General features: G+C 43.1%; 1 protein-coding gene across 2 annotated transcripts; it reads right to left on the minus strand.

Annotated features, from left to right (window-relative positions):
• Positions 1–283: 283 nt before the first annotated feature.
• On the minus strand, positions 284–18,671 carry LOC109899681 (lymphocyte-specific helicase-like). 2 transcript variants are annotated; one of them, XM_020495117.2, is made up of 23 exons: positions 18,540–18,671; positions 13,305–13,405; positions 13,036–13,154; positions 12,795–12,917; positions 12,445–12,486; positions 12,327–12,351; positions 12,150–12,211; positions 12,017–12,058; positions 11,661–11,885; positions 11,381–11,563; positions 11,086–11,229; positions 10,616–10,812; positions 10,413–10,509; positions 10,157–10,318; positions 9,897–10,039; positions 9,392–9,536; positions 9,105–9,188; positions 8,839–8,958; positions 3,980–4,096; positions 3,708–3,867; positions 1,841–1,937; positions 1,615–1,691; positions 284–1,391 (listed from the first exon to the last, which is right to left on the minus strand). In XM_020495117.2, the coding sequence occupies exons 1-23, from the start codon at positions 18,545–18,547 to the stop codon at positions 1,306–1,308; spliced, it is 2,559 nt and encodes an 852-aa protein (XP_020350706.1). In that variant the 5' UTR covers positions 18,548–18,671; the 3' UTR covers positions 284–1,305. The 2 variants fall into 2 exon arrangements, with proteins under 2 accessions (XP_020350706.1, XP_020350705.1); XM_020495116.2 differs by having other exon boundaries at positions 13,036–13,157.
• Positions 18,672–27,095: the final 8,424 nt, after the last annotated feature.

The following is a 27,095-nucleotide window of genomic DNA, read 5'->3' on the forward strand; positions in this document are numbered from 1 at the left end:
GAGTTCAACACTGTATAACAATTACTGATCTTTGAATGACAGGTGTTTAATGACTTTGCTGTACTCTTATAAGAGCCAGAGCCTTTTCTACCTATTATTTTTTACTCTGAATAACCTCAATGTGAACTGTTCACGTCAACTTTGTGTCTCACATTGCTTCCCAACCACGACACATTGTTTTATTAAATACATGTGAAAACATGGATACTCCTTTCAAAGACAAAAGGTGCATTCACCAGTGCTGCTTACAGACTATGTACCTCTAAGAAATAGAACTCACATGATCAGAACTACACATTCAAGTGTTGGTTTATTTTTAGAAAATGAGTTGCATACAAAACAATTAAAAGGACATGGTCTCAGCATGCATAAAGTGCTTGGAGTTTAGCTCCAACATACAGTGTCAACGAACCCGTTGCGTGAACAAGATAAGAGTTCAGCATGCATTGTGAAAAGTAATTGATTCCAATTCAAGTGGGGCTTATGAATGATTACTTTAAGTGATTTAATCGTCGCACCTAAAATTGGTAAAGGTCCTACCAGCATCCTAATCCACAGCAAAAACAGCATAATGGCAGTACATACAATATGTTTCAAAATACTTCATTATACAGTGGACAAAACATGCTCTTTCCATGACAGACTGACCAGGTGAAAGCAATGATCACTTATTGATGAAACTTGTTAAATCCACTCCAATCCGTTTAGATGAAGGCAGTATTTTTAAACATATTGTGTGTGTGTGCCATTCAGAGGGTGAATGGGAAAAACAAGAACAGGGTATGGTAGGTGCCAGGTGCACTGGTTTGAGGGTCAAGAATCGCAACGCTGCTGGGTTTCACACAACACAAATGTGTAAGTAAAATGGTCCACCACCCAAATCGACAAGTGTGGGAAGCATTGGCGTCAACATGGGCCAGCATCCGTGTGGAAAGCTTGACACCTTGTAGAGTCCATGCCCTGACGAATTGAAGCTGTTCTGAGCACAACTCAATATTAGGAAGGTGTTCCTAAAGTTTTGGACATTCCGTGTATATGAACACTAGCTTCTGGAAGAAAGGATTCGGTCTCCACTATAACCAACAGCATTTGACAAACTCCACAACAAAAAGTAACATTTACCATAGGCAGTAAGGACATCAAAACTTTAGTATAAACAGTAGTTTCAGGAGAATTGGTTGAGTAATTCCTCTGGTTTCTGTCTGTTGGTTCAGTACTACAACGAACATCAGAGCAGTGGACCCGTAGGATCCAGCTCTAGCTTAAGGTACGCCATTATGAGCATCACATCTGCGCCTCTCAAATTTAGGTCAAGCTGATCTCCGATGATTCTTTGGCTTCAATCACCTTGAAAACTCCAACCTTCTGTTTGGAGCTCCTCTTGGCCTTGTCTGGAAAGAGACAAACTGGTTACATTACACACAATACAACAGAGGCCAAACAAAAGCAAGGTTTCATCAGGTGACCATGTTACGGGGAGAGGCACTGGTGCTCTGCAGTGGTAAAGCATCCTGACAATGGCCGAGGACTTTAGTATATTGTGACGCAGGTATGATCAACATCATTCATGATAACAGTAGTTGTGAATTGAATAGAACCCACAGCTTAACTCACCCAGAAGGTCACTGCGGTCCAGCAGAGCCTCCAGGTCCTTGTCACTAATGACCTTCCCCTTGGTGCTTTTCACTTCCCTGAAAAAAAGAAACAAATCATTAGATAACCATAGACTTCTGACCAACCTAATATAAAATATTTCTGAGTTTAATAATGAAAATATAATATGAAAAATGAAAATGTATCGGGGGGGGGGGGGGTTGGGAAATAACAAAAAAACTAGTACTTCTCGTAATCTCTGGTGTTGAGAAGATCCATCAGCTCAGACACGTCGACGCAGCTCTTGGTCTGTTTGAGCTCAGCCTTTCCTCCTTTGAATTTTTCTAAGAAAAAATAAACAAACGGTACAGTCAGTCTGAATTCAGAGAATTAAATTGTCACATTATTTCAAAGAATTCTATTAAATATTATCCCCAACAATTCCCTCAAGCTGATCATGTCACTGTTCAGACAGCCTAGCTATACAGGAAATGTAGTTGATAGTGCATTAGTAACATTGTCTCAAAGTCTAAACCGTTGGGGGGGGGGGGGTGTTTCTACTAGGCTAATAAATATATTGAATGGTTAAGATGATCATACCATGGATAATTTAGTCATTTGATTTGAGTTTTAGGTACACTTCATTTGATAAAATATTGAATTTGGCCTTTACTACTATAGCCCATAGCACACTCATAAATGTATCATAAGGAATACGGTTTAAAGTGTCTGTCCTATATCTAGGAGATAAGGAAGCTCATCCTGATTTTCAGGATGTCTCACGGTCTGGCAAACGCAGGCCGACATAGGCGGATTTAGATGCAGGCCATGCAATAAAACTGTTCTCTATCTAAAATGTACAGATTTTGATGGGGATGTTTTGTATTATGTCACTTAAATAGACACGGGTGAATTCAAGAATTGAATTGGAATTTCAAAATGAACACACCAGACAGGAGTTCAAATACCACTTCAAATATCTCAATTACTTTCAAAGTAAGTATTCAGATATATTTTATTTGAGAAGACAAGTAGTTGAATATTTAAATGTATTTGGAAATACACTTGGCAAGGTTGTTTTTTGTCCTGGATCAAAAAGGGGCTTAGGTGGTTGGCGTGGCAGGGAGCATGGTCGGCCATCTTGGCGGCATAGAGACATGTTAGCATGTAAGTATATTCCCTGTAATTCTATACATTTCTCCATGGAGCCAAGATACAATTTATGACCCCACCCTCGGAGTGGGGCCACGGCCAGGAATCAGCCATTATTGACACGACCGTGGAGCAATTACAGATAAGTGCCTTGCTTTCACCTTGTCGGCTGGGGATTTGAACTACTGACTCAACGCTCTAACCGAGAAGCTACCTGCCACCCCATGTTTCAATCTATTTTCAAATGCATAGGAATGCATTTAAAATATACAGAAAAAAAATATTTGAAACACAAAACGCAACAACTTCATTGATTTTACATAAGAGGAAATCAGTTTAAATAAATAAATAAGGCCCTAATCTATGGACTTCAAATGACTGGGAATACAGATCTGCATCTGTTGGTCAGATAAATTAGAAAATCCTCACAATGTGCCTCAGGATATCGTCACAGTATTTTTGTACGTTCAAATTGCCATCGATAAAATGCAAATTGGGTTTGTTGTCCGTAGCTTATGCCTGCCCATACCCCCACCATGGGACCATGGGGAACTCTGTTCACAATGTCGACATCAGCAAATTGCTGGTTGTCGACATTGGTTGTGAGGCCGTTTGGACATACTGCCAAATTCTCTAAAACGACATCGGAGGCAGCTTATGAAAATAACATTACTTTATTTCAGTTCATGAAACATGGGACCAACACTTTACATGTTGCGTTTTATATTTCTGTTCCGTGTAAATATTTGATAAAAATACATGTTATGCGCCGTGAATATTCAACACTCAAATACACATGCAATTGAATCCAGGTCTGGAACACACGCGCCACAATAGTTTTCTATTCAGACATACTTAGCAGCTCTTCCATGCACCTTCTATTCAGGTGGGTTTCACATTTACCTCAATGTAATAACAGTTTCGATGTGCCCTGGATGTGAGAGGAGTGGTACTCTACTCACTCTTGTGAATGACCATCTTCTCCAGCTTCCTCTTGGCTGACGCTCTCTCCAGGATCTTCTGGTCAATGGTATTGGCAGTGACCAGTCGGTACACCACCACAGGTTTTGTCTGTCCGATACGGTGGCATCTGTCCTGGGCCTGCAGGTCAGCCTGAGGGTTCTGACAGAAGAAGAGTCCATTAATAAACGTGTGGCTCTAGAAAAATCAGTACCAAACATGTAGCAGTAAGCAACAGTTAAGCTCAACCTGAGGGCATGAGTTCTACACCTACCCAGTCACTGTCAAAGATGATGACCGTGTCAGCAGCAGTCAGGTTGATGCCCAGGCCACCTGCTCTGGTGCTCAGTAGGAAGAGAAACACCTCTGGGTCAGAAGAGAACTTTGTCATCTGCAACAACAAAAAAATATGATGGAAGGATAAGCTCACAGCACAAGAAATAGTGAGGGAGAAAGACTGCTACATGATTATAAGTAGAGCTGCATGATATGGGCAAATGCAAATTGAGCAAACACTGCGATTTATTTGCAATATTATTCTAACTCGATGGTGTGAATATAGTGGGCAACTCCAATAGTGTTGTTTAGCATGACGAGTGAAAAAGCCAGGTAGGAGTGTGGATCAGAAAACCAGTCATCTAGTGCGACCATTTTTGCCTCATGCAGTGCGACGTCTCCTTAGCAAAGAGTTGATTGGGTTTTGATTGTGGCCTGTGGAATGATATCCCTCTCCTCTTCAATGGATGTGCAAAGTTGCTGGATGTTGGCGGGAACTGGAACACACTGTCGTCGTACACGTCGATCCAGAGCATCCCAAACAGGCTGAATGGGTGGCATGTCTGGTGAGTATGCAGGCAATGGAAGAACTGGGACATTTACAGCTTCCAGGAATTGTATACAGATCCTGCCGACATGGGGCCGTGCATAATCATGCTGAAAAAGGAGGTGATGGCGGCGGATGAATGGCATGACAATGGGCCTCAGGATCTCATTACATTCAAATTGCCATCGATAAAATGCAATTGTGTTCTTAGCCTACAGTGGGGCAAAAAAGTATTTAGTCAGCCACCAATTGCGCAAGTTCTCCCACTTAAAAAGATGAGGCCTGTAATTTTCATCATAGGTACACTTCATCTATGACAGACATAAGAAAAAAAATCCTGAAAATCACATTGTAGGATTTGTAATGAATTTATTTGCAAATTATGGTGGAAAATAAGTATAAGTTTCTCAATACTTTGTTATATACCCTTTGTTGGCAATGACAGAGGTCAAATGTTTTCTGTAAGTCTTCACAAGGTTCATACACTGTTGCTGGTATTTTGGCCCATTCCTCCATGCTGATCTCCTCTAGAGCAGTGATGTTTTGGGGCTGTTGCTGGGCAACACGGACTTTCAACCCCCTCCAAAGATTTTCTATGGGGTTGAGATCTGGAGACTGGCTAGGCTACTCCAGGACCTTGAAATGCTTCTTACGAAGCCACTCCTTCATTGCCCGGGCAGTGTGTTTGGGATCATTGTCATGCTGAAAGACCCAGCCACGTTTCATCTTCAATGCCCTTGCTGATGGAAATCTCAAAATCTCACGATACATGTCCCATTCATTCTTTCCTTTACACGGATCAGTCGTCCTGGTCCCTTTGCAGAAAAACAGCCCCAAAGCATGATGTTTCCACCCCCATGCTTCACAGTAGGTATGGTGTTCTTTGGATGAAACTCAGCATCTTTTGTCCTCCAAACACAACGAGTTGAGTTTTTTACCAAAAAGTTATATTTTGGTTTCATCGGACCATATGACATTCTCCCAATCTTCTTCTGGATCATCCAAATGCTCTCTAGCAAACGGGCCTGGACATGTACTGGCTTAAGCAGGGGGACATGTCAGGCACTGCAGGATGAGTCCCTGGCGGCGTAGTGTGTTACTGATGGTAGGCTTTGTTACTTTGGTCCCAGCTCTCTGCAGGTCATTCACTAGGTCCCCCAATGTGGTTCTGGGATTTTTGCTCACCGTTCTTGTGATCATTTTGACCCCACGGGGTGAGATCTTGCGTGGAGCCCTAGATCGAGGGAGATTATCAGTGGTCTTGTATGTCTTCCATTTCCTAATCATTTCTCCCACAGTTGATTTCTTCAAACCAAGCTGCTTACCTATTGCAGATTCAGTCTTCAATTTTGTTTCTGGTGTCCTTTGACAGCTCTTTGGTCTTGGCCATAGTGGAGTTTGTAGTGTGACTGTTTGAGGTTGTGGACATGTGTCTTTTATACTGATAACAAGTTCAAACAGGTGCCATTAATACAGGCAATGAGTGGAGGACAGAGGAGCCTCTTAAAGAAGAAGTTACAGGTCTGTGAGAGCCAGAAATCTTGCTTGTTTGTAGGTGACCAAATACTTATTTTCCACCATAATTTGCAAATAAATTCATTTAAAAAAAAATTTTTCTTCTCATTTTGTCTGTCATAGTTGAAGTGTACCTATGATGAAAATTACAGGCCTCTCATCTTTTTAAGTGGGAGAACTTGCACAATTGGTGGCTGACTAAATACTTTTTTGCCCCACTGTATGGCTGCCCATACCATAACCCCACCACTACCATTGGGCACTCTTCACAACATTGACATCCGCAAATCGCTCACCCACACAACATACAGTTGAAACCGGGATTCATCCGTGAAAAGCACACATCAGCATGCCAGTGGCCATCGAAGGTGAGAATTGTCTACGGAAGATGTTACAACGCCGAACTGCACTTAAGTCAAAACCCTGGTGAGGCCGACGAGCACGCAGATGAGCTTCCCCGAGATGGTTTCTGACATTTTGTGAATAAATGATTTGGTTGTGCAAGGCCACAGTTTCATCAGTTGTCCGGGTGGCTGGTCTCAGACCATCGAGCAGGTGAAAACTTTTATTTCAGCTCATGAATTCAACACTTCACATGTTGCGTTTATATTTTTTGTTCAGTCTAGATATGACATCAATCATAAGGTAAAGAAAAATATAACATTCATGCTTCGCCTATTCCTCTCCGACATACCTTTGCACAAACAATAATCTGATCTAGTCCTACAGCACCATAAGCCTGACTACTCATTACATTCTCCCGCTGCTCTGTCTTTCGCACCTATTTCGGCCATCATTGAAGTAGTTTGTGGTGACGATGGGCATTGTACAAAAAAACGAAGACATCAGCGATTGGGTCGCCTCTAACCAATCAGAGTATCAAAGCCAATAACGAATTTTCAACCGCCGCTTTACCTACGTGTGTTCAGGCTCAACCCATCGGTTTCTGGACCCGAGTCTGGGTTAGAGGTCGACCGATTATGATTTTTCAACGCCGATACCGATTATTGGAGGACCAAAAAAGGCGATAAAAAAAAAATTTGTATTTGTAATAATGACAATTAAAATAAGTGTTAATTCAGTATTGTAACTTAATATCAATAAAATCAATGTATCCTCAACTAGATAATGAAACGTTCAATTTGGTTTAAATAATGCAAAAACAAAGTGTTGGAGAAGAACGTAAAAGTGCAACATGTGCTATGTAAGAAAGCTAACGTTTAAGTTCCTTGCTCAGAACACAAGAACACATGAAAGCTGGTGGTTCCTTTTACATGAGTCTTCAATATTCCCAGGTAAGAAGTTTTACGTTGTAGTTATTATAGGACTATTTCCCTCTATACCATTTGTATTTCATTAACCTTTGACTATTGGATGTTCTTATGGGCACTTTAGTATTGCCAGTGTAACAGTATAGCTTCCGTCTCTCTCCTCGCCCCTCCTTGGGCTCAAACCAGCAACACAACAGCCACCACATCGAAGCAGCATTACCCATGCAGAGCAAGGGAAACAACCACCACAAGGCTCAGAGCGAGTGAAGTTTGAAACTCTATTAGCGCGCGTTAACTAGCCAGCCATTTCACTTTGGTCACACCAGCCTCATCTCGGGAGTTGATAGGTTTGAAGTCATAAACAGCGCAATGCTTGACGCACTGCTGGAAAAATGCACAAAAGTGCTGTTTGAATTAATGTTTACACGCCTGCTTCTGCCTATCACCGCTCAATCAGATACTTAGTTACTTGTATGCTCAGTCAAATTATATGCAACACAGGACACGCTAGATAATATCTAGTAATATCAACCATGTGTAGTTAACTAGTGATTATGATTGATTGTTTTTTTATAAGAGAAGTTAAATGCTAGCTAGCAACTTACCTTGGCTTACTGCATTTGCGTAACAGGCAGGCTCCTTGTGGAGTGTAACGAGAGGCAGGTCATTATTGCGTTGGACTAGTTAACTGTAAATTTGCAAGATTGGATCCCCCGAGCTGACAAGGTGAAAATCTGTCGTTCTGCCCCTGAACGAGGCAGTTAACCCACCGTTCCTAGGCCTTCATTAAAAATAAGAATGTGTTCTTAACTGACTTGCCTAGTTAAAGATTAAATAAAAGGTGTTCAATAAAAAAAAATCTTTAAAAAAAATAAAAAAATCTGCAAATCGGCGCCCAAAAATACAGATTTCCGATTGTTATGAAAACTTGAAATCGTCCCTTCCGATTAATCGGTCGACCTCTAGTCTGGGTAGCCAGGTAAACTACACCAGTGGTATCAGACTGTACTAGCTAGCTACGTTTGCGCTGGCTCAATGCCTTTAGCTAACTAGCGATTAGCTGCTAACACAGATTATTTTGGCCCCAACTTGCTTAGACTAACTAGCTGTTTGCAGAGAGTTCTATACACAAAGTAATAGCAGAATTATAAAAATGTGGATTTATATTAAGATGCAAAGTGGAAAGCAGCATCTTTGTCATTAAGATTTTGTTTCGTTGACCATGAGCGAACTTGGAAGGAACAGCAAGTGGGTAAGGCGAGCAACTGCGCTCCTTGAGTGACGGGCCAGGGCTTGGTGTGCGTGTGCAGCGGGAGAGATGGCTCAAGTAGCAAACTATAAAATCGGACGTTAAACACCATGGAGAGGAGCTTCAAAATATTGCAGACATTTACAATTTAAACATTGCAATATCAAATGTCAATATCAAAATTAGATTAATCGTGCAGTCCTAATTATAAGCGCTTTATGACTGCTTTAAAGAGGACAATTCCATTGTGGGGAGTAGACCATGCCACTACTCACGTTCTCTTCTCTGTCGGGATAGGCCATGCTCCCATCCAGTCGGCTGTATTGGTAACCCCGCAGGTAGCAGTAGTCCATTAGGATATCCAAGATGGACGTCATCTGGCTGAAAATCAGCACCTGTCAACAAGGTACACAACAGGTCAGAAGTGGCCACAAACATCTTACAATAAATACATATTCATGGTCAAGTAACATTTTGGGGGATTAAAAATCAATCACTTGACTGAGGACATCAAGTATAACAACTGAATTTGGACGTTTACCTTGTGTCCCCTCTTCTTCAGCTCTGGCAGCATTCTGTCTAGAATGAGGAATTTCCCTGAGGTCTGGACCAGTTGCTCATCAATCTGCAATGGAAAGAGAGTCAAAGGGTGAAACAAGATCATGCATTTACATGAGCTACACCAACTGGCAGTCTAACTCCCTATACACTGACAAAGCCTCTACTTAGCAGTGCTGAGAGAAGTTATGAATGCACCCACAACATTCAATGGCCATGTCATTTCTACATAATTTGGTCACAGCCATTTCAATCGCGCAGGGCCTTTACCTTGAACTCCTGTGTGGCCGGGTCCAGTGGGTACTCTATGAGATAGGGGTGGTTACAGCACCTCTTCAGCAGCATGAGGATGTTCTGCAGTTTCAGGTTGATTTGGGAGTCCAGGGGCATCTGCACGTCAACAACCGGGGCGGGGCTGAAGAGGACCGGGACAGGCAACGAGTTAGTGAGTTGCCCCAGCAGAGGTCTCATGTGCAACTATCAACTGCAAGTCTTTAGTTAATTTATTTTAAAAAGGGAGCACACGTTAAAATGTTTAACATTCAGGGGTAAAAATGAATTGGTACAATCATGTAGTTTGTCTTCATGGACACGTGTGTATCCGATGTATCAAGTCGTATAACAGAAAAGATAGACTTGATAAACTATCATTGGTATGACCAGTGCACCCCCTAGTGAGTAAAGGCACAAGCATACAAATAGAATCATCCCATTTCTATGGGCACCGCAGTGTTTGAGTCACACAGAACACTACCATAGTAGAAGATATTCTGACCTCTGCTCAGCCTCCTTCTGAACCCTCTCCAGGTATTTCTCCAGGTCGTAGGGCGTGTCACCATCAGTCTCTTTGTAGTCCACAGGCCTCCTGGTCCTGCGCTTAGGCCTGCCGTCGGTCGTCAGCACCACTGGAGCCTCCACCTGACACGTCAAAGTCTATTAGAAAGCTCCTTCAAACAAAGTCTGGCCTCTGAAAAGTTGGCAATACATACATTTGCCATTCTATATAACAGCGTAGCAGTGAATTGAGGGCCTTACCTTCACCTGGCCCAGCACTTTGGCGATGGTCTTGTTGACCACAGCAGTGTAAAAAGACTCCTGTTTGACAGTGAGTGGGGCGTACACAACAATCTCCTTTTTGGGCGGCACCTCCAACGTCACATCAGACTTCAGTCTTCTCAGCAGGAATGGCGTCAGAATCTGGAGATGAAAGAGACGGTTTATAGACTACCTACAGGTTTAACCATTTGATCTTCCCCAGTGTATTGCAGAGCTAGTCAGTCAGAGGGCTTACCTGGTGGAGCATGTGCAGGATGTTCTGCTCTCGTTCGTTAGCCACAACATTTTTTGCGTCCGAACCAATGGTGTCGATGTCAAACCACGACTCAAAGCTGTAGAGATATAGGTGAAGCGCAATTAAACTTTTTTTTTAACACGACAAAATAAAAACATTCCATATAGTCCCATTCCAACAGTAGAAACAGACATGTCCCCTACCTCTTGAGGTCGTCAAACACCTCAGGCAGAAGGAAGTTGAGCAGTGACCACAGCTCAGCTAGATTGTTCTGCAGCGGTGTGCCCGTCAGGAGCAGCTTATTGTCCGTGGGCAGCATCTTCAATTCCCTCACCAGTCGGCAGTTCAGGTTCTTGATCCTGTGGCCCTCATCCACAATCAGGTACTTCCAGTGGAAGCGCTGGGGAGGAAAAGCAAGGGGGTTATCAGTGAGAGGTTGAATGGGTTAAATAGGTGGCACAACTTGTAGTACACATGCATAACTCAACTTCTACGCAAATTTACCTTTGATATCAATGCATTATTTGCATGAAAAGGAAAGTTATGCTCATGCCTTTCAAAAGATAAGAGCTTAGTATTGTAAGTTCCAACCAACATCTACATCAGAATACCAAAATAACATGTAACTTCTACAGCCTACATAGAATGAAAGGAGCAGGCGAGTTGGGCCTACCTGCAGAAACTTCCTGTCTATCATGGCAATCTCAAAGGAGGTGACCACCACAGGTAACATGTTGTGAGGTCCCTGGGGCTTACGAATCTGCTTTAACAACGCCATCCTATCCTTAGCAGGTCCATGGTACAGCTGCACTGACACCTTACAACACAAGATGAACAAAGACAATTTAACAGTGAAGTCAGTAATGGCATTGGTGATACAATTTTCATGTCATGTGTATCAATAGCACAACTTCTGTAATACCTGGAATGCTTATTTTTAGCAAGGAGTGTTTTTTATTTTTTTTTACCTCTGGAGTGAAGCGCTTGAACTCATTGATCCAGTTGGGCAGAGTGGACAGGGGGGCCACTACCAGGAAGGGACCCATCACCTTTCTCTCCAACATCATGGCCACGTGGGCGATGCACTGGATTGTCTTCCCCAGACCCATCTCATCTGCCAGGATCCCATTGATACCATTCTCCCACAACATCTGGAGAAAACAAATTACAAACACACCAAGGAGGATATAAAATACTGCATCTGTGATCAAACAAAGAAAATGTGCATAACCAACAGTCCACACTCACCCTGAGCCACTCCACACCCTCTATTTGGTAAGACCTCATGACTCCCCCAGTGAAGAGCAAGGGCTGCTGGGCGGGCACAGCCTGCCCGTTCACCTTCCTGTCTGGGTCCAGTAGATGCTTGGCATTGTCTCTCACAGTCTCCGACAGACGGCCCTTGATGTCAGCATTGGAGTCACTCATCTTTTCGATGTCCTCTGCTTCTAACTTCTTCATCCCAGGGACCTCCTGTTTTTCATGTACAGACATATATTGACATTTGGAGGTACGGTACATCTAAAACACCCTCCAAGTTCCTGACTCTAAGAGTAAATCAGTCCAATAATGTCCCTTGCAGTGAATAAACAAAAGTCCTTTACCTCTTCCTCCACTTTACATTTCTTGGCCTTGGACATAATTTCCTGAAACAAAAACATGGCCAAAAAATAACATGTTAAAAAATGTCAAATAGAGTGAAATAGGCCTTGATTTATATGTTGAGAGACAGTTTACCTCTTTAGACATGACATCAGCAATTTTATAGTCTTCCTCCCTCTTCCTTTTATTTTTTTCAACTGAAAAAACAAAGAAACTTAAGTCGGAAATTGACACTATAGACTGTTTCCACATCAACTAGAGGGGAACTCAATTGTCATGGATGCAAAGTAACGGAACACAAGTGCTACATACCTCTCCCAGCCTTTCTGCCAATGCTCTGTGACAGAAAAGTTAATAAGGTTAGTGATTAAGGACCTGCAGGCAGTAATTGTAACTGAAACAAACAAAAAAATGACAACGTAAAACTCACCTTCTCTGCCTTCTTTTCCAGTTTTTCTTTCTTCAGCATTTCCTGAGTTTACAGGGAAAACAGTTAGATATGGCTTTTAAAAGACTCCTCATACTCGTTGGGTAGATTTGACCATTGCCTTTCCATGCATTTTCTGACCATCAAACATGAGTGAGAAAGCAATTAGGGATAGCTAGAGCAAAGTTCTACATGACCGCAGAGGGGGACTGGGAAGATCAGGGCTAAGGTACATTACTGTGGTCATTTGCTCACCCATCACACATGAGCTGTAACAGGATACGTAGTTGTACAATATGCTGTGCAAGGGCAACTTCTAATGTTCATATCCTTTGCACTGGTATTCGACTTACCTCCTGCTGCTGCTGTTCCATCTTCGTAAGAAGAAATTTGGAATATATGTTACTTTTCTCCAGCAAGTGTTGCAGTCTCTTGAAGCGAATGTCATGAGTTTCCTTCCTCTGAGCTTCTCGAGCCTAGTAAATAAAAAAATAAAAAAAACACATGCCAATGTTGGGCATTAACATCCACACTTGCCAAACAAGATCAATACAGTTTTCAAATATGTTCAAACATTTTTTTGAACAAAGAAACCTTTTTCATAATCTCCTCTTCTTTTTTCTCTCCTTTCTCCACCAACTGCATCTCCTCCTCCTCCATCTCTTTTGTGATGACAACTTCAGACACCGCATTTTCAGCTTTCACACTTGCAGCTGCTGAAAACAAGTGGTGATATGGTTATTATGATATGGTTCATTTACATGAAGGGGAGAATCCTCAATTAGCTAGCAACTTCTAATTATAGATAGTTAGTACATGCCATTTAGCCACCGCTGGCCAATTAATGCGTTAACTTTACTTACAATTTCCAGGCAAAGTCTCCTCCATAGCCGTACCCAGCGGTTCTTCAGATTCGTTAGGCTTCGGACAATGAGGAGACACGCTTCGGGTTTCTTCTTTTACACTGTGTTGTGAGTGAATATTCAATGAATAAGAGTGTGATAAATAGCCTTGCCTGTGTTAACTGTATGGCAAGTTAACAGTTCAGCTAGCTAGCCTTGAAGCTATGAAACACCACACTAATGTTATTAACATTACGCTCTGGCAATTGCTTCGTCCCGTGACTAACCATTGCAAGCGGTTCATTTTGGAAGCCAAGCATCGTTGATCAACCAAATCTAAAATATTCAGTTTCACCAAGATAACGTTTCCAAACAAGAGGCATATCCAATAGCTCTAGGAACAATACTTAACTTCTTTGGGGTAGGGGGCAGTATTGGGAATTTTGGATGAAAAGCGAACCCAAATTAAGCTGCCTGCTACTCAGCCATAAAAGCTAGAATATGCATATAATTAGTAAATTTGGATAGAAACACTGGTTTAAAACTGTTTGAATGATGTCTGAGTATAACAGAACTACTGGCAGGCAAAAACCTGAGAAGAAATCCAACCAGGAAGTGGGAAATCTGAGGTTTGTAGTTTTTGAACTCAGCCCCTATCGAATACACAGTGGGATATTGGTCATTATGCACTTCCTACAGCCTCCACTAGATGTCAACAGTCTTTAGAAACTTGTTTGATGCTTCTACTCTAAAAGAGGGGCTCATAAGAGCTCTTTGAGCGAGTGGTCTAGCAGAGTGCCACAAGCTCAGTCTCGCACGCTCACCTAAAAAAGGTAGCTACGTTCCACTTCATTTCTGAAGACAAAGGAATTGTCCGGGTGGAACATTATTGAAGATTGATTCTATACATCATTTGACGTGTTTCTACTAACTGTAACAGAGCTTTTTTGACTTTGTCTGAAAATAGTGAACTCGCTTTATGAATGTGGATTACTGGACTGAACGCGCTAACAAAAGGAGCTATTTTGACAAATGATGGACATCATCGAACAAAACAAACATTTGTGGAACTGGGATTCCTGGGAGTGCATTCTGATGAAGATCAAAGGTAAGTGACTATTTATAATGCTATTCTGACTAATGTTGACTCCACAACATGGAGGATATATGTATGGGCTCAGAGCTCTACTCAGATTATAGCATGGTGTGCTTTTTCGGTGAAGATCTTTTAAAATCTGACACAGCAGTTGCATTAAGGAGAAGTAGATCTAAAATTCCATGCATAACACTTGTATCTTTTATCAATGTTTATTAGGAGTATTTCTGTAAAATTGATGTGGCGCTCTGCAAAATTACCGGATGTATTGGAACTACTGAACGTAATGCGCCAATGTAAACTCTGATTTTGGGATATAAATATGAACTTTACAGAACAAAACATACATGTATTGTGTAACATGAAGTGCTATCAGTGTCATCCAATGAAGATCAAAGGTTAGTGATAATTTTTTTCTATATTTCTGCTTTTTGTGACTCCTCTCTTTGGTTGGAAAATGGCTGAATGCTTTGTGACTAGTTGCTGACCTAACATAATAATACATTGTTCTTTTGCGGAAAAGCGTTTTTGAAAACAGACACTGTGGTTGGATTAACGAGAAGTTTATCTACAAAATTGTGTAAAATACTTATGTTTGAAGAATTTTAATTAGGCGTCTTGCAGTTTCTCTGGCTGTGGAGAGGTGGGACGCTCACGTCCCGAACGGTCCCAGAGGTTAACGTTACGATTTGACGTCTTGAATGTGTCCTTCGCTATCAAATAAGTGTAAAAAAAAAAAAAAAAAAACGTTATCCAGGGTCTCCCATTTTCCGTATGTAGAAGATCGACGGTTACGTATGTAACCACGGTTATGTGAGTTATATGGATCACTCCAATATACTCCGCGGCAGAGTGATACATCCAAGGTGAGAATTTACAGATTGATCAATATAGCTCACATAACCGTGGTTACATATGTAACCTTTGTTAGGTTTCACTATATTGGATCACTCCAATATATTGGTATACCCATACCAGATTAGTCAGTGCTAGAGGTACCTGGCCAGCCAGCAGCAAAGTCCCAGCGCGTGACCGAGAGACAGTCAATCTGGAAGGGGTGTCCCGGCACAATCCCCGGAAAGGGAAGCGACGCCCTTGGCCTGTCCATCCACCCCGCATGGCAGGCAGATATAGCAGCCAAATACCATCTCAGTGTAGAGGCTGTCAAACACTCATCCAAGCGAGACTGCAGGTATTGGAGAACACACTGCACCCCGCATGACTTGGGGTCTGCAAGGTGTTCATTACACCCTCCTGTAGTCCTAACATGAACCATTGGTGCCGTTCAGTGGCCAAGCCCACAGACTGGAGGTGGTGCGGCCTTGGATGCCACAGAGTTCCCCCGACCTGAGACAGCAGGTCCGGTCTCAGGGGAAGTTGCCATGGTGTACCAAACAGGGACAGGAGAAGTCTTAACCAGGGTTGTCTGGGACAGTATGGGGCCACCGGAAGCAGACGATGCTCTGCCATCCCGGTCCAGCACAGCCTGGATCAGGGGAAAAGGGGGAAATGCGTAAGCTCCAGCCTGGCCAATCGTGAGCCAGATCATCCAAGCCCAAAGGCCCTGGTGGCTGTGACATGGAGTACCACAGGGGGCTGTGTGCATTGTCCAGAGAGGCAAACTGGTCCACCTGCAACCTCCTGAACTTGTCCCACAGGCGATGCACCACCTGGGGATGTAGGCTCCAGTCAAGGTGACGGGCCCTCCAAGAGCATATCCGCTGCCACATTTAGTATGCCAGGTACGTGTGCTGCGCGTAGAGACGCTAGACATCCCTGAGCACAGAGAAGGAGCTTCTGTGCCATAAGATGGAGGCGGTGGGACCTCAGTCCACACTGATGGTTGATGTAAGCCACCACCGTGGTGTTGTCCATTCTCACCAGGACAGGTCTTACCTTCAGGTATGGATGGAAAGACCGCAGGGCCAGCGGTAGAGGTGGGACCTGTAGTGCATTGATGTGCGTGCCACTCCAAGGGGGTAGCCAACAGCCGCTGGCCGACCCGCCTTTGGCCCCCCCCGACGAAAGTCGTCGAGGCAAGAGAAGATGGCCAAAACCGGGAGAAGACCATTTTGGGAAAAACAGGCTGTTGCTTCACCTCACACTGTGCCCCTCTCTGCTGTCGTCCCTTAGCACGAGGCGATGGGGCAGGAGAGGGACCCCACCGTTGTTCCGGTGCAGGTATGTGGCGACAGTCCGTCTGCCTTGGACCCAGGGCCTGAAGAGGTAGCGTGAACTGTCTCAGGGCCTCCAGGTCCCCACGAACGTTATCGGTCTGCTCTATAATGTCATCAACCCGTGGGCCAAAATTAGCCCTGGGGTGATGGGCAAATGTGCTCTGGAGAGCAGCTGGCAGACATGATTGGGCCAGCCAGACACGGCGCCAGGAGGTAACCATCTGCACCATGGCCCGTCCATTGGCGCAGGCCACATCCTTCTGGAGTAGAGAAAGCAGGCGAGACACCTCCATCACTTCCCAGAGGAGCTCCTAAGTACCCTCCTGCAGCCAGGAAAACAGAGTCTGCAGGTAGGCCTGCAACAGCATGGTCGTGTTGGTAAGGCAGCCAAGAGAGCAGAGGGACCCATATGTGGCTCTCAAGTCCACATCAAAGACTCTTTGGGGGAGGGGGCTCTACAGTTAATGTCTCAACAGTGGCAGCCCACCATTCTGCAGGAGAAAGAACAAGAAATCCCTGTAGAGGAATTAGCTGAGAACCCGAGTAAGGTAATTATTAGCAGATAAACTGAAGCAATTCACAACACATACACAACTGCCGACTGGCTTGTTTTGTAAGGTAAATACAGTTTGTGGCAGCGAGAGCCACCAATATATTAATGGATGCATACAGAGTTGTAATGAACGCTAATGAAACACAAGCACGACAAACCACGGGTGGAAGATAGAGATCAACCCCACGCTGTAATTGCAGCACGCAAACAGCCAGTGAGTAACTTCCACGCGAGTTATTAGAATTATCAGTGACTTACCAAGCATGCTTCAGAAAGTTTGTACCTCAAACCATAGGAAAAATGAAAGGGAACGTGTGTCGCTCAGTAGACAATGGACCTGATGGGAGAGCTCAGAGCTTCTGCTCTTTTTCTGTCCATAAGAAACAATTGGAAGCAGCAGGGCAGGCCAGGAGCAAGGAAGGAGGGTGTGGTCAAGCAAGGCATCCCGAGGCTAGATGCCCTAAGGTCTTTATCAGAACAGGCGTAGATTAGTTTTGCCCTTTTCTTTTCCAAACATTAAAAAAAAGAAAAAATAAGAGAAATAAATAATTGAAATTATAGCTCACAACTATGCAGGGGGAGAGGGGTGGGGGCACTAAGGAGTGCATTCACATATATCTACACATTTTTATACACAATTGATTTTATTTTTTCCTTCTTTCCTCTCTTCTAGGTCAGTTTCAGCATTATGCACATGGGTGTATCTGTGGTCCATTTGGCCTGTCCCACCGCTTCCTTCAGTGATGCGTTGTGAGTGGCTCTGTTGATGAACTTCTGGCCAATGATTGACTGTCTATTGTTGATTGATGTCAGTCCATATATGCTGTTGACGTAGTGATTGCTTATACATCTTGGAAGTCTGTAAGCCATTTTTATTGCCATGTTTTGGACTAGCTGTAGCCGATTCATCTGCTGCGGTGAAGCTGTTATCCAGGCTGGTAGGGCGTATTCAAAGAGGGATCGGATGCGTGTGTCACGGCCATGGGATCTATATTTTTATAAGGGTGGACCCCAGCCGTATACAGTAAATCGAAATCCTCACCTCCGAAAGAGTCTTTCCCACCGCGGAGTGATCCAATACAGTGAAACAATCGTTTTTACCCTTACACTACTATGTGGTAGAATGGACTACAATTGCAGCCCACAAGCGGAAAATAGGAGAAATTGCTGTATACAAACGTGTTTTAAAAACACTTATTTGATAGCGAAGGACACATTCAAAAGTATTCACATATAAATATTATTCTAGAGAAACTAAAATACATCTTGGCTGCAAACGTTATTTTGATGAAACCGAATAGTTTAGATTTGGTTGATCAAAGGACGCCAGCCTACAGAAGTTTTTGCAACGAGCCATCGACATGGGTTACTACTTAACCTTATCTAGCTGCTTGGAACAACAAAGTCTTGAAACAAACAGAAGGACTTACCAACTCATATTGAAAAACTGCCAAACTAGATATGTAGTCAACTGTTTACTACTATTTTCCTGGGATATTTGTTTGAAGAACCGTTTAAAGCAAGTTACACAACATAAAGCATGCAGTAGTCTGTGTGTGAGATTGTATAATGAAGAAGGCGGAGCTTCAACATTTCGCGCCAAAGTGGATGCAACCAATGTAAAAGACAGGGGTGTCTGATATTTTGCTAAACAAAGTCTCTATATTTTTGGTTTGCAGAGCATCGAAAGAGAGAAGACTTGCTAGTATGATCATTACCAACATCATATACACATTTTACTCACTACTTAACGGTTTAGAATGCGATATGAAATCGCTTGATGAAACATGTACCCCTTCTTAGGATATCTAGATCCATTGCCTTAATATTTCCCGCAAAACTCTTGTGTTCATTCATTCGTCGACACAGTGGGTGATTCGTTTTGCATGGCCTGGCCAGGCGCCCGGTGTATATGTTAGACCATTCCATTGGTCCTTCAACGGAAATTGCAAAATGTTTCTACATAATATTCAGAATCTCCAGCACCACCCCAACATCAACATATGTGAAAATGGCACGTTTCTATGTTTTTTTTTGGGGGGGGGGGGGGGGATATAGAAGATGATACCTATAATTTGTCACCAGAGTGGTTTGTTTACATAGCAGGTTAGGATAATTAACGTGGCTGGTTAGGTCAATTATCGTGGCAGGTTAGGAGAATGAGGTTATGGTTAGGGGTAGGCTTTGCTACAATGTTGCAGTTGTTGATAAATTAGATAAAGAATGATAGCAGCAAACTCAACTGCATCCTTCAATGTGGCAGAAGGCTTGTTCATAACAAAACCCTTTGATATTGCCAACCACTTTAATAACTTTTTTGTTGACAAGATTAGAAAACTTAGCCATGACATTCAGCCGTCTTCATCGACCTGGCCAAGGCTTTCTACTCTGTCAATCACCATATTCTTATCGACAGACTCAGTAACCTCGGTTTTTCTAATGACTGCCTTGCCTGGTTCAGTGTGTCAAATCGGAGGGCATGTTGTCCGGTCCTCTGGCAGTCTCTATGGGGGTGCCACAGGGTTCAATTCTCGGGCCGACTCTTTTCTCTGTATATATCAATGATGTTGCTCTTGCTGCGAGCGATTCCCTGATCCACCTCTACGCAGACGACACCATTCTGTATGCTTCTGGCCCTTCCTTGGACACTGTGCTATCTAACCTCCAAACAAGCTTCAATGCCATACAACACTCCTTCCGTGGCCTCCAACTGCTCTTAAACGCTAGTAAAACCAAATGCATGCTTTTCAACCGTTCGCTGCCTGCACCCGCACACTCGACTAGCATCACCACCCTGGATGGTTCCGACCTAGAATATGTGGACATCTATAAGTACCTAGGTGTCTGACTAGACTATAAACTCTCCTTCCAGACTCATATCAAACATCTCCAATCTAAAATCAAATCTAGAGTTGGCTTTCTATTCCACAACAAAGCCTCCTTCACTCACGCCGCCAAACTTACCCTAGTAAAACTGACTATCCTACCGATCTTCGACTTCGGCGATGTCATCTACAAAATAGCTTCCAATACTCTACTCAGCAAACTGGATGCAGTTTATCACAGTGCCATCCGTTTTGTCACTAAAGCACCTTTATACCACCCACCACTGCGACCTGTATGCTCGAGTCGGCTGGCCCTCGCTACATATTCGTCGCCAGACCCACTGACTCCAGGTCATCTACAAGTCCATGCTAGGTAAAGCTCCACCTTATCTCAGTTCACTGGTCACGATGGCAACACCCACCCGTAGCACGCGCTCCAGCAGGTGTATCTCACTGATCATCCCTAAAGCCAACACCTCATTTGGCCGCCTTTCGTTCCAGTTCTCTGCTGCCTGTGACTGGAACGAATTGCTAACGAATTGTTAATTGTTTACTCCATGTGTAACTGTGTTGTCTGTTCACACTGCTATGCTTTATCTTGGCCAGGTCGCAGTTGTAAATGAGAACTTGTTCTCAACTAGCCTACCTGGTTAAATAAAGGTGAAATAAAATACAATAAAATACAATAAAAAACAACAAACACAGAGCCTTCATATTCATGCATAATGGACCAAGTAATGAAATACAAGCACTGTAGTTTTGAGTTCTGCAAAGTTGGTGTGGAAGAGGTAAAAACATTGTTGCTATCTATCAACAAGGACTAGCCACCTGGTACTGACAACCTTGATGGTACAGTAAATTGCTGAAGTTGGTAGCGGAATACATTGCGACTCCTGTTTGCCATATCTTCAATTTAGGCCTAGAAGACTGTGTGCCCTCAGGCCGGAAGGGAGGCAAAGGTCATTCCACTGCCCAAGAATAGCAAAGCACCCTTTAATGGTTCAAACGGCCGACCAATCAGCCTGTTACCGATGCTTAGCAAACTTTTTTGTATTTGGTAAAACACCATTTTTTCCAATGTTATTTAATAGAAAACGAATTAACAACAGACTTCCAGCATGCTTATAGGGAAGAACACTCAACATGCTCGGCACCAACACAAATGACTGATGATTTGCTAAAATAAATTGATAATAATAAGATTGTGGGAGCTGTTTTGTTAGATTTCAGTGCAGCTTTTGATATCATTGATCATAACCTATTGCTGAAAGAAATGAGATGTTATGAATTTACATCCTCTGCCTTATCATGGATTGAGAGTTATCTATCTAATAGAACACCGAGGGTTTTCTTTAATGGAAGCCTCTCTAATGCAAATTCAGTTTAGTGCGGTGTACCACAGGACATTCAGCTTGGGACATTGTTTTCTGTTTTTACTCATGACCTTCCACTGATCTTGAAAAAAGCCTGTGTCTTTGTACACTGCTGACTCAACCGTATTCACATTAGCTATGACAGTAAAATAAATAACTGACACCATTAACATAGAGCTCCAGTCCGTTTTAGGATGGGTAACTAGAAATAGTTGCGCTTAATATCTCAAACTAAAAGCATAGTTTCTGGGACAAATCACTCACTCAACCCTAAACCTGATCTAGATCTATTACTGAATAATGTGGCGATTGATCAAGTTGAGGAGACTAAACTGCTGGGTGTAACCCTAGATAGCAAGCTGTCATGGTCAAAACATATAGAATCAAAGGTTGCTAAAATGGCTAGTCTGTCCATGATAAGGTGTTGCTCTGCTTTTTTGACATCTAAATGAACCAGGCAGGTCCTACAGACCCTATTTTTGTGGTCATATGCTTCAAAGAAGGACATATGAAAACTGCAGTTGGTCCAGAACAGAGCAGCATGTATTTCACTTAGCTGTACTGTACATGGAGGACAAATGTCACTAGTATGCATGTCAATCACTCCTGGCTCAAAGTTGAGGAGAGACTGACTGCATCACTATTGTTCTTTGTGTGAGGTGTTGATGGGTTAAATATACCAAACTGTCTGTTTAAGTAGTTGGCACACAGTTTGGACACTCATTGATACTACACCAGACATTCAGCCAGAGGTCTCTTCACAGCCCCCAGGTCCAGAACAAAGGCTGGGAAATGCACAGTTAAATAGAGCCATGCCTACATGGAAATCTCTGCCACCCCAGGTAACTCAAGCTAGCAATATAACAAGATTTTAAGAAAAAACTGGGGTCTGTGAAGAGACACAGACATTTTATATATTTTGAATTGTATTTTTCATTGTATTATGTATTGTAAAATATAGTGTTAGTTATTTTATTTGTTGTATTTTGTTTCCTGTTTGGACCCCAGGAAGAGAAGCCTAATTGGGGATTCTAATAAAATACTAAACCTGTTGTCCCCGACGCAACCACTAGATGGAGGTGTAGGCATACTCCATTTAGCCACAACTGTAGAAACGTAAACAAACCATCTGTAGCACAAATCAGCAGTATCAATAAGTAGGCTATGTTCATCATACTATAACCTATTAGTAATTGAAGACATCTGAATGTAATTCATGTTTTGAAAAAAAGTACGTTGTTTGGACAAGAAAGATTATCCCTTATCATAACACTATCCATTCCAGATGAGAATATTGTGTTACTTTTTCCTCCTCAGTAACCAGGTTTCCCTCCAACCTTTTTACGTGAGTAAAGTCAATTTCGGATATAAAATGACAGGTCTGATGGAAACAGAACATTTTCCGGTAAACTTTCCAAATGTCTACAAAATAAAATACGCTAGACAGTGTTGGTAAAATTAATTATGTGAGAGATGTTGGTGGAGACGCTTTTATGCGCAAATATTTATATAATAACCATCACATCGAAGTAAACTTGGAGACGCGATGACATGTTGTGTGGTCCTGCCACTATGACTTGTCGGCAAAGCATGCAGTTTATTAGGCTACAGATGAAATATATTATGATAACCACAGGGTGGTGAACGTGCAAGGTGATGAGCTTGATGTTCCTTTTCGATAAATATCAAGGGTCTTATAATGGTAACATGATCATCGATGCTTGGCTTCCCTTTGACAAAATAATCTTGCTATTTTGTCCACTATAATCTCATCATGTTGGCCAGTGGTTCCCAACCAGGGGTACTAGAACTGAATTGGCCTATGTACAGGGGGTACTTGAAAAGACTCATGAGTCCATATGGTTACTGGTACAATGCACGTGAAGAGGTACTTCAGGAGTACTCCGGGCAGAGCAAAATTCAGTTCTGTAGTAGGGTAACCAAAAAAGGTTGGGAACCACTGATGTAGGCTATATGTGCGCTTAAGCCAACAGTGGGGAATAAGAGTACAGTGATGGGCCTCAACATCATGATTTAACTGGACAGCACTATATAAGGCAGAACCAAAGTCGTCAGGTCCAGAGTCATTCTCCCTGTCAGGTCCAGCATCAGTTTCTGTGGCAGGACCAGCGTCATTCTCCCTGTCAAGTACAGAGTAATTTTCCTTGTCAAGTTCAGAGTCAGTTTCCCTGTCAGGTCGAGAGTAAGTTTCCCTGTCAGGTCGAGAGTAAGTTTCCCTGTCAGATCCAGTCAATTTCTCTGTCAGGTCCAGAGTCAGTTTCCCTGTCAGGCCCAGAGTCATTCTCCCTGTCAGGTCCAGTCGTTCTCCCTGTCAGGTCTAGAGTCAGTTTCCCTGTCAGGTCCAGAGTCGTTCTCCCTGTCTGGTCCAGAGTCGTTCTCCCTGTCAGGTCCAGAGTCAGTTTCCCTGTCAGGTCCGGAGTCGGTTTCTCTGTCAGGTACAGAGATGTTCTCCCTGTCAGGCCCAAAGTTATCAGCACTAGGCTTTGAGCCTTCAGCCGTTAAGTTTCGCTGTGTCCAGCTCTAGTCGGCCCTCAGTCCACTGCTCTGCCAGGCTATAGGTTCTCTGCCCCACTAGGTCTGCAGCATCTGCCCTCGTTCTCAGCCTGTACCCAGTCGCCTATACTAGCACTAGACTACACGATCCCTGCTCGACTAGATTTGCAGCCTGCACCATGCCTGGCTTGAAATCCTCAGATTTAGTAGTGAGTTCCAATTCCCCTGCCCTGCTAGGCCCTCAGCTCCCTGACCTGGGGGAACCACCATTCCCTGACCCGGGGGGCCTGCTGTCTCTAGTTCTGGGGGGTCGCCTGCCACCTGCCTTGGACGACCCTCAGCCACCTCCAGATCCTTGATGATCATTGCCCAGGGATCGCCACATGGTCCACCATGGGAGTCATCGCTTTCAGCAGTGGTGAAAGAGTCACCAGCCTCAACCACAGCCAGCGAGCTGCCAACAACAGTTGTGGCCGGCATGCAACATTCCGCCACCACAGTACGCGAGCCACTTGCTTCAGCCGTGGCCAGTCTCCGGCATTGCACTCAGTATCTAAGCATAGGGCCCAGCTGACCTGCACCAGCTGAGTTAGAGGGCCCTCCCCCACCCGCTTGGCATTCCATGGGGCGGCCCAGGACTGTCTCTGCGTATCAGTGTGTCAAATTAATTAATCACTGTCTTTTGTTGAATTTATATAACAACATTCCGACCTTGTTTAGCATTATCTAGTCCAAATTTGGCATGATTCCTCTATTTGTATCCATTTGTGTCACTTTCAAGAGGGGCTTTTATTTTGAAGGCAAACTATAAATGCCACTATTGTGGCTAATCCTTACTGTGGCTAGTTTCACATAGGTGTCGGACCATTTAAGACGCGGGAGCCGGATGAAGCTAGTTAGCTTCTTATAACGTTAGCTTGGTCATGTGGTTTGGTAAGAAGAATGCCCCTCTTCCCACAGGTGTTATTACTATCTCTGAAGGTTTAGAGCTTGAGGTAGTCACCTCATACAAGTACTTGGGAGTATGGCTAGACGGTGCACTGTCCTTCTCTCAGCACATATCAAAGCTGCAGGCTAAAGTTAAATCTAGACTTGGTTTCCTCTATCGTATTAACTACTCTTTTACCCCAGCTGCCAAATTAACCCTAATTCAGATGACCATCCTACCCATGCTAGATTACGGAGATGTAATTCATAGATCGGCAGGTAAGGGTGCTCTCGAGAGGCTAGATGTTCTTTACCATTCGGCCATCAGATTTGCCACCAATGCTCCTTATAGAACACATCACTGCACTCTATACTCCTCTGTAAACTGGTCATCTCTGTATACTCGTTGCAAGACCCACTGGTTTATGCTTATTTATAAAACCCTCTTAGGCATCACTCCCCCCATCTGAGATATCTATTGCAGCCCTCATCCTCCACATACAACACCCGTTCTGCCAGTCACATTCTGTTAAAGGTCCACAAAGCACCCACATCCCTGGGTCGCTCCTCTTTTCAGTTTGCTGCAGCTAGCAACTGGAACGAGCTGCACAAACACTCAAACTGGACAGTTTTATCTGAATCTCTTCATTCAAAGACTCAATCAGGGACACTCTTAATGACAGTTGTGGCTGCTTTGTGTGATATATTGTTGTCTCTACCTTCTTGACCTTTGTGCTGTTGACTGTGCCCAATAATGTTTGTACCATGTTTTGTGCTTCTATCATGTTGTGTTCTCACCATGATGTTGTTATGTTGTGTTGCTACCATGCTGTATTGTCATGTGTTGCTGCCTTGCTATATTGTTGTCTTAGGTCTCTCTTTATGTAGTGTTGTGATGTCTCTCTTGTTGTGATGTGTGTTTTGTCCTATATTAATACTGTATTTATTATTTTATTTTTATCCCAGGCCCCTAACCTCGCAGGAGGCCTTTTGCTTTTTGGTATGTCGTCATTGTAAATAATAATTTTTTCTTAATAACTGACTTGCCTCGTTAAAAATGAAATGAACAAGAGAGAGGTTAAACGTATGTCGGATTGTGTGCATACTGGTAGCGAAGTCAGGTGCAGGAGAGCAGAGATTTGTGAACAGGCGCACACTTTATTTAGGCAAAAGTGCAAAACAGTCACAAGAATTATGTTTAACAATAAACATCTTCGTGAAAAATAACATGGAAAAAACAAGCCAGTCTGGCGCATCAACAATACACACGTAACACAAACAATCTTACACAAAGACATGATGGGGAACAGAGGAATAAATACATGTAGATTGATTGGGGAATGATAATCAGGTGTGCAGGGAACAAGACAAAACAAATGGATACATGAAAAATGGAGCGGCGATGGCTAGAAAGCCGGTGACGTCAACCGCCGCCCAAACAAGGAGAGGAGCTGACTTCGGCGGAAGTCGTGACAACATATGCTAAGTCTGGCATAAGCTTATTTCCACACTTTACAATAACTCTGTTGCAGTGGTCTTAGGTAGTCTCTGTATAGGCTATTCCCTCCATCGTGACACTGCTGCCCTGTTGAAGAGCTTGTGTTCTCCATGCAGCACGACAGCACAATGCGCCTTCGGAAAAGCACCCCTCAGCCTCAGAAGATAACCTCTGGAGGCATGCAGCCATAGTCATTATACCCTAATGTAGGCCTATTTGCCTACTAGCCAAATAAAGTGCAGAGCATGCATGATGCGTACAACTCATCATTCCAACATATTTGAACATTTAATTCATCCTTCATTCAGTTCAGTCAGTCAGTAAGTCATCCATTCTGTCATTTGTCTGAGTTGTAACTTAAAGAGAATAGAACAGTCGTATCCATTCGTTTTATTGAAATCCATGTGTGTATTCAAAATTATCTAAATTCTCAAACGTTATTTAGCCTATCACTTTAATAATTCAATGTTTAATATAGGCCCGTTCAAATAATAAATATAGGCCTTCAACTTGTAGGCATTGCAATTTAGGCAATCATTTTGGGCACTGGTGTCTTGCCGAATAATTTTAGAACTCTATTTGTGTTTTATAACTGTTTTTATTATAGGCCTCAGGACAGGTTATAGCCAAGAGTTAATCAATATTTAGTTGTCTCATTTATTGATATGGATACAGCCTCTGCGTGATGGGGTTGTGCAACGCAAATGGTTATAACAAGCCTAAGTACAGAGTGGAATTCACTAATAAAATATCAAAATGCCTAACATAAGGCTGACAGTCCGTGATCCCAAATACTGGAAGAAGTGTAATTCATTAGGTTACTTGATCACCACAGTAGCCCCACGCGGC

This window comes from Oncorhynchus kisutch, linkage group LG11, assembly GCF_002021735.2.
Source record: "Oncorhynchus kisutch isolate 150728-3 linkage group LG11, Okis_V2, whole genome shotgun sequence".
Classification (NCBI taxonomy): Eukaryota; Metazoa; Chordata; class Actinopteri; order Salmoniformes; family Salmonidae; genus Oncorhynchus; species Oncorhynchus kisutch.

Coding starts and splice junctions, on each gene's coding strand:
- LOC109899681 (XM_020495116.2), bottom strand. Junction 8,959..9,104: donor TGAAGAAGAGGGGACACAAG/GTAAACGTCCAA, acceptor CCTTGTTGACAG/GTGCTGATTTTCAGCCAGAT. Junction 3,868..3,979: donor TCATCTTTGACAGTGACTGG/GTAGGTGTAGAA, acceptor TTCTTCTGTCAG/AACCCTCAGGCTGACCTGCA.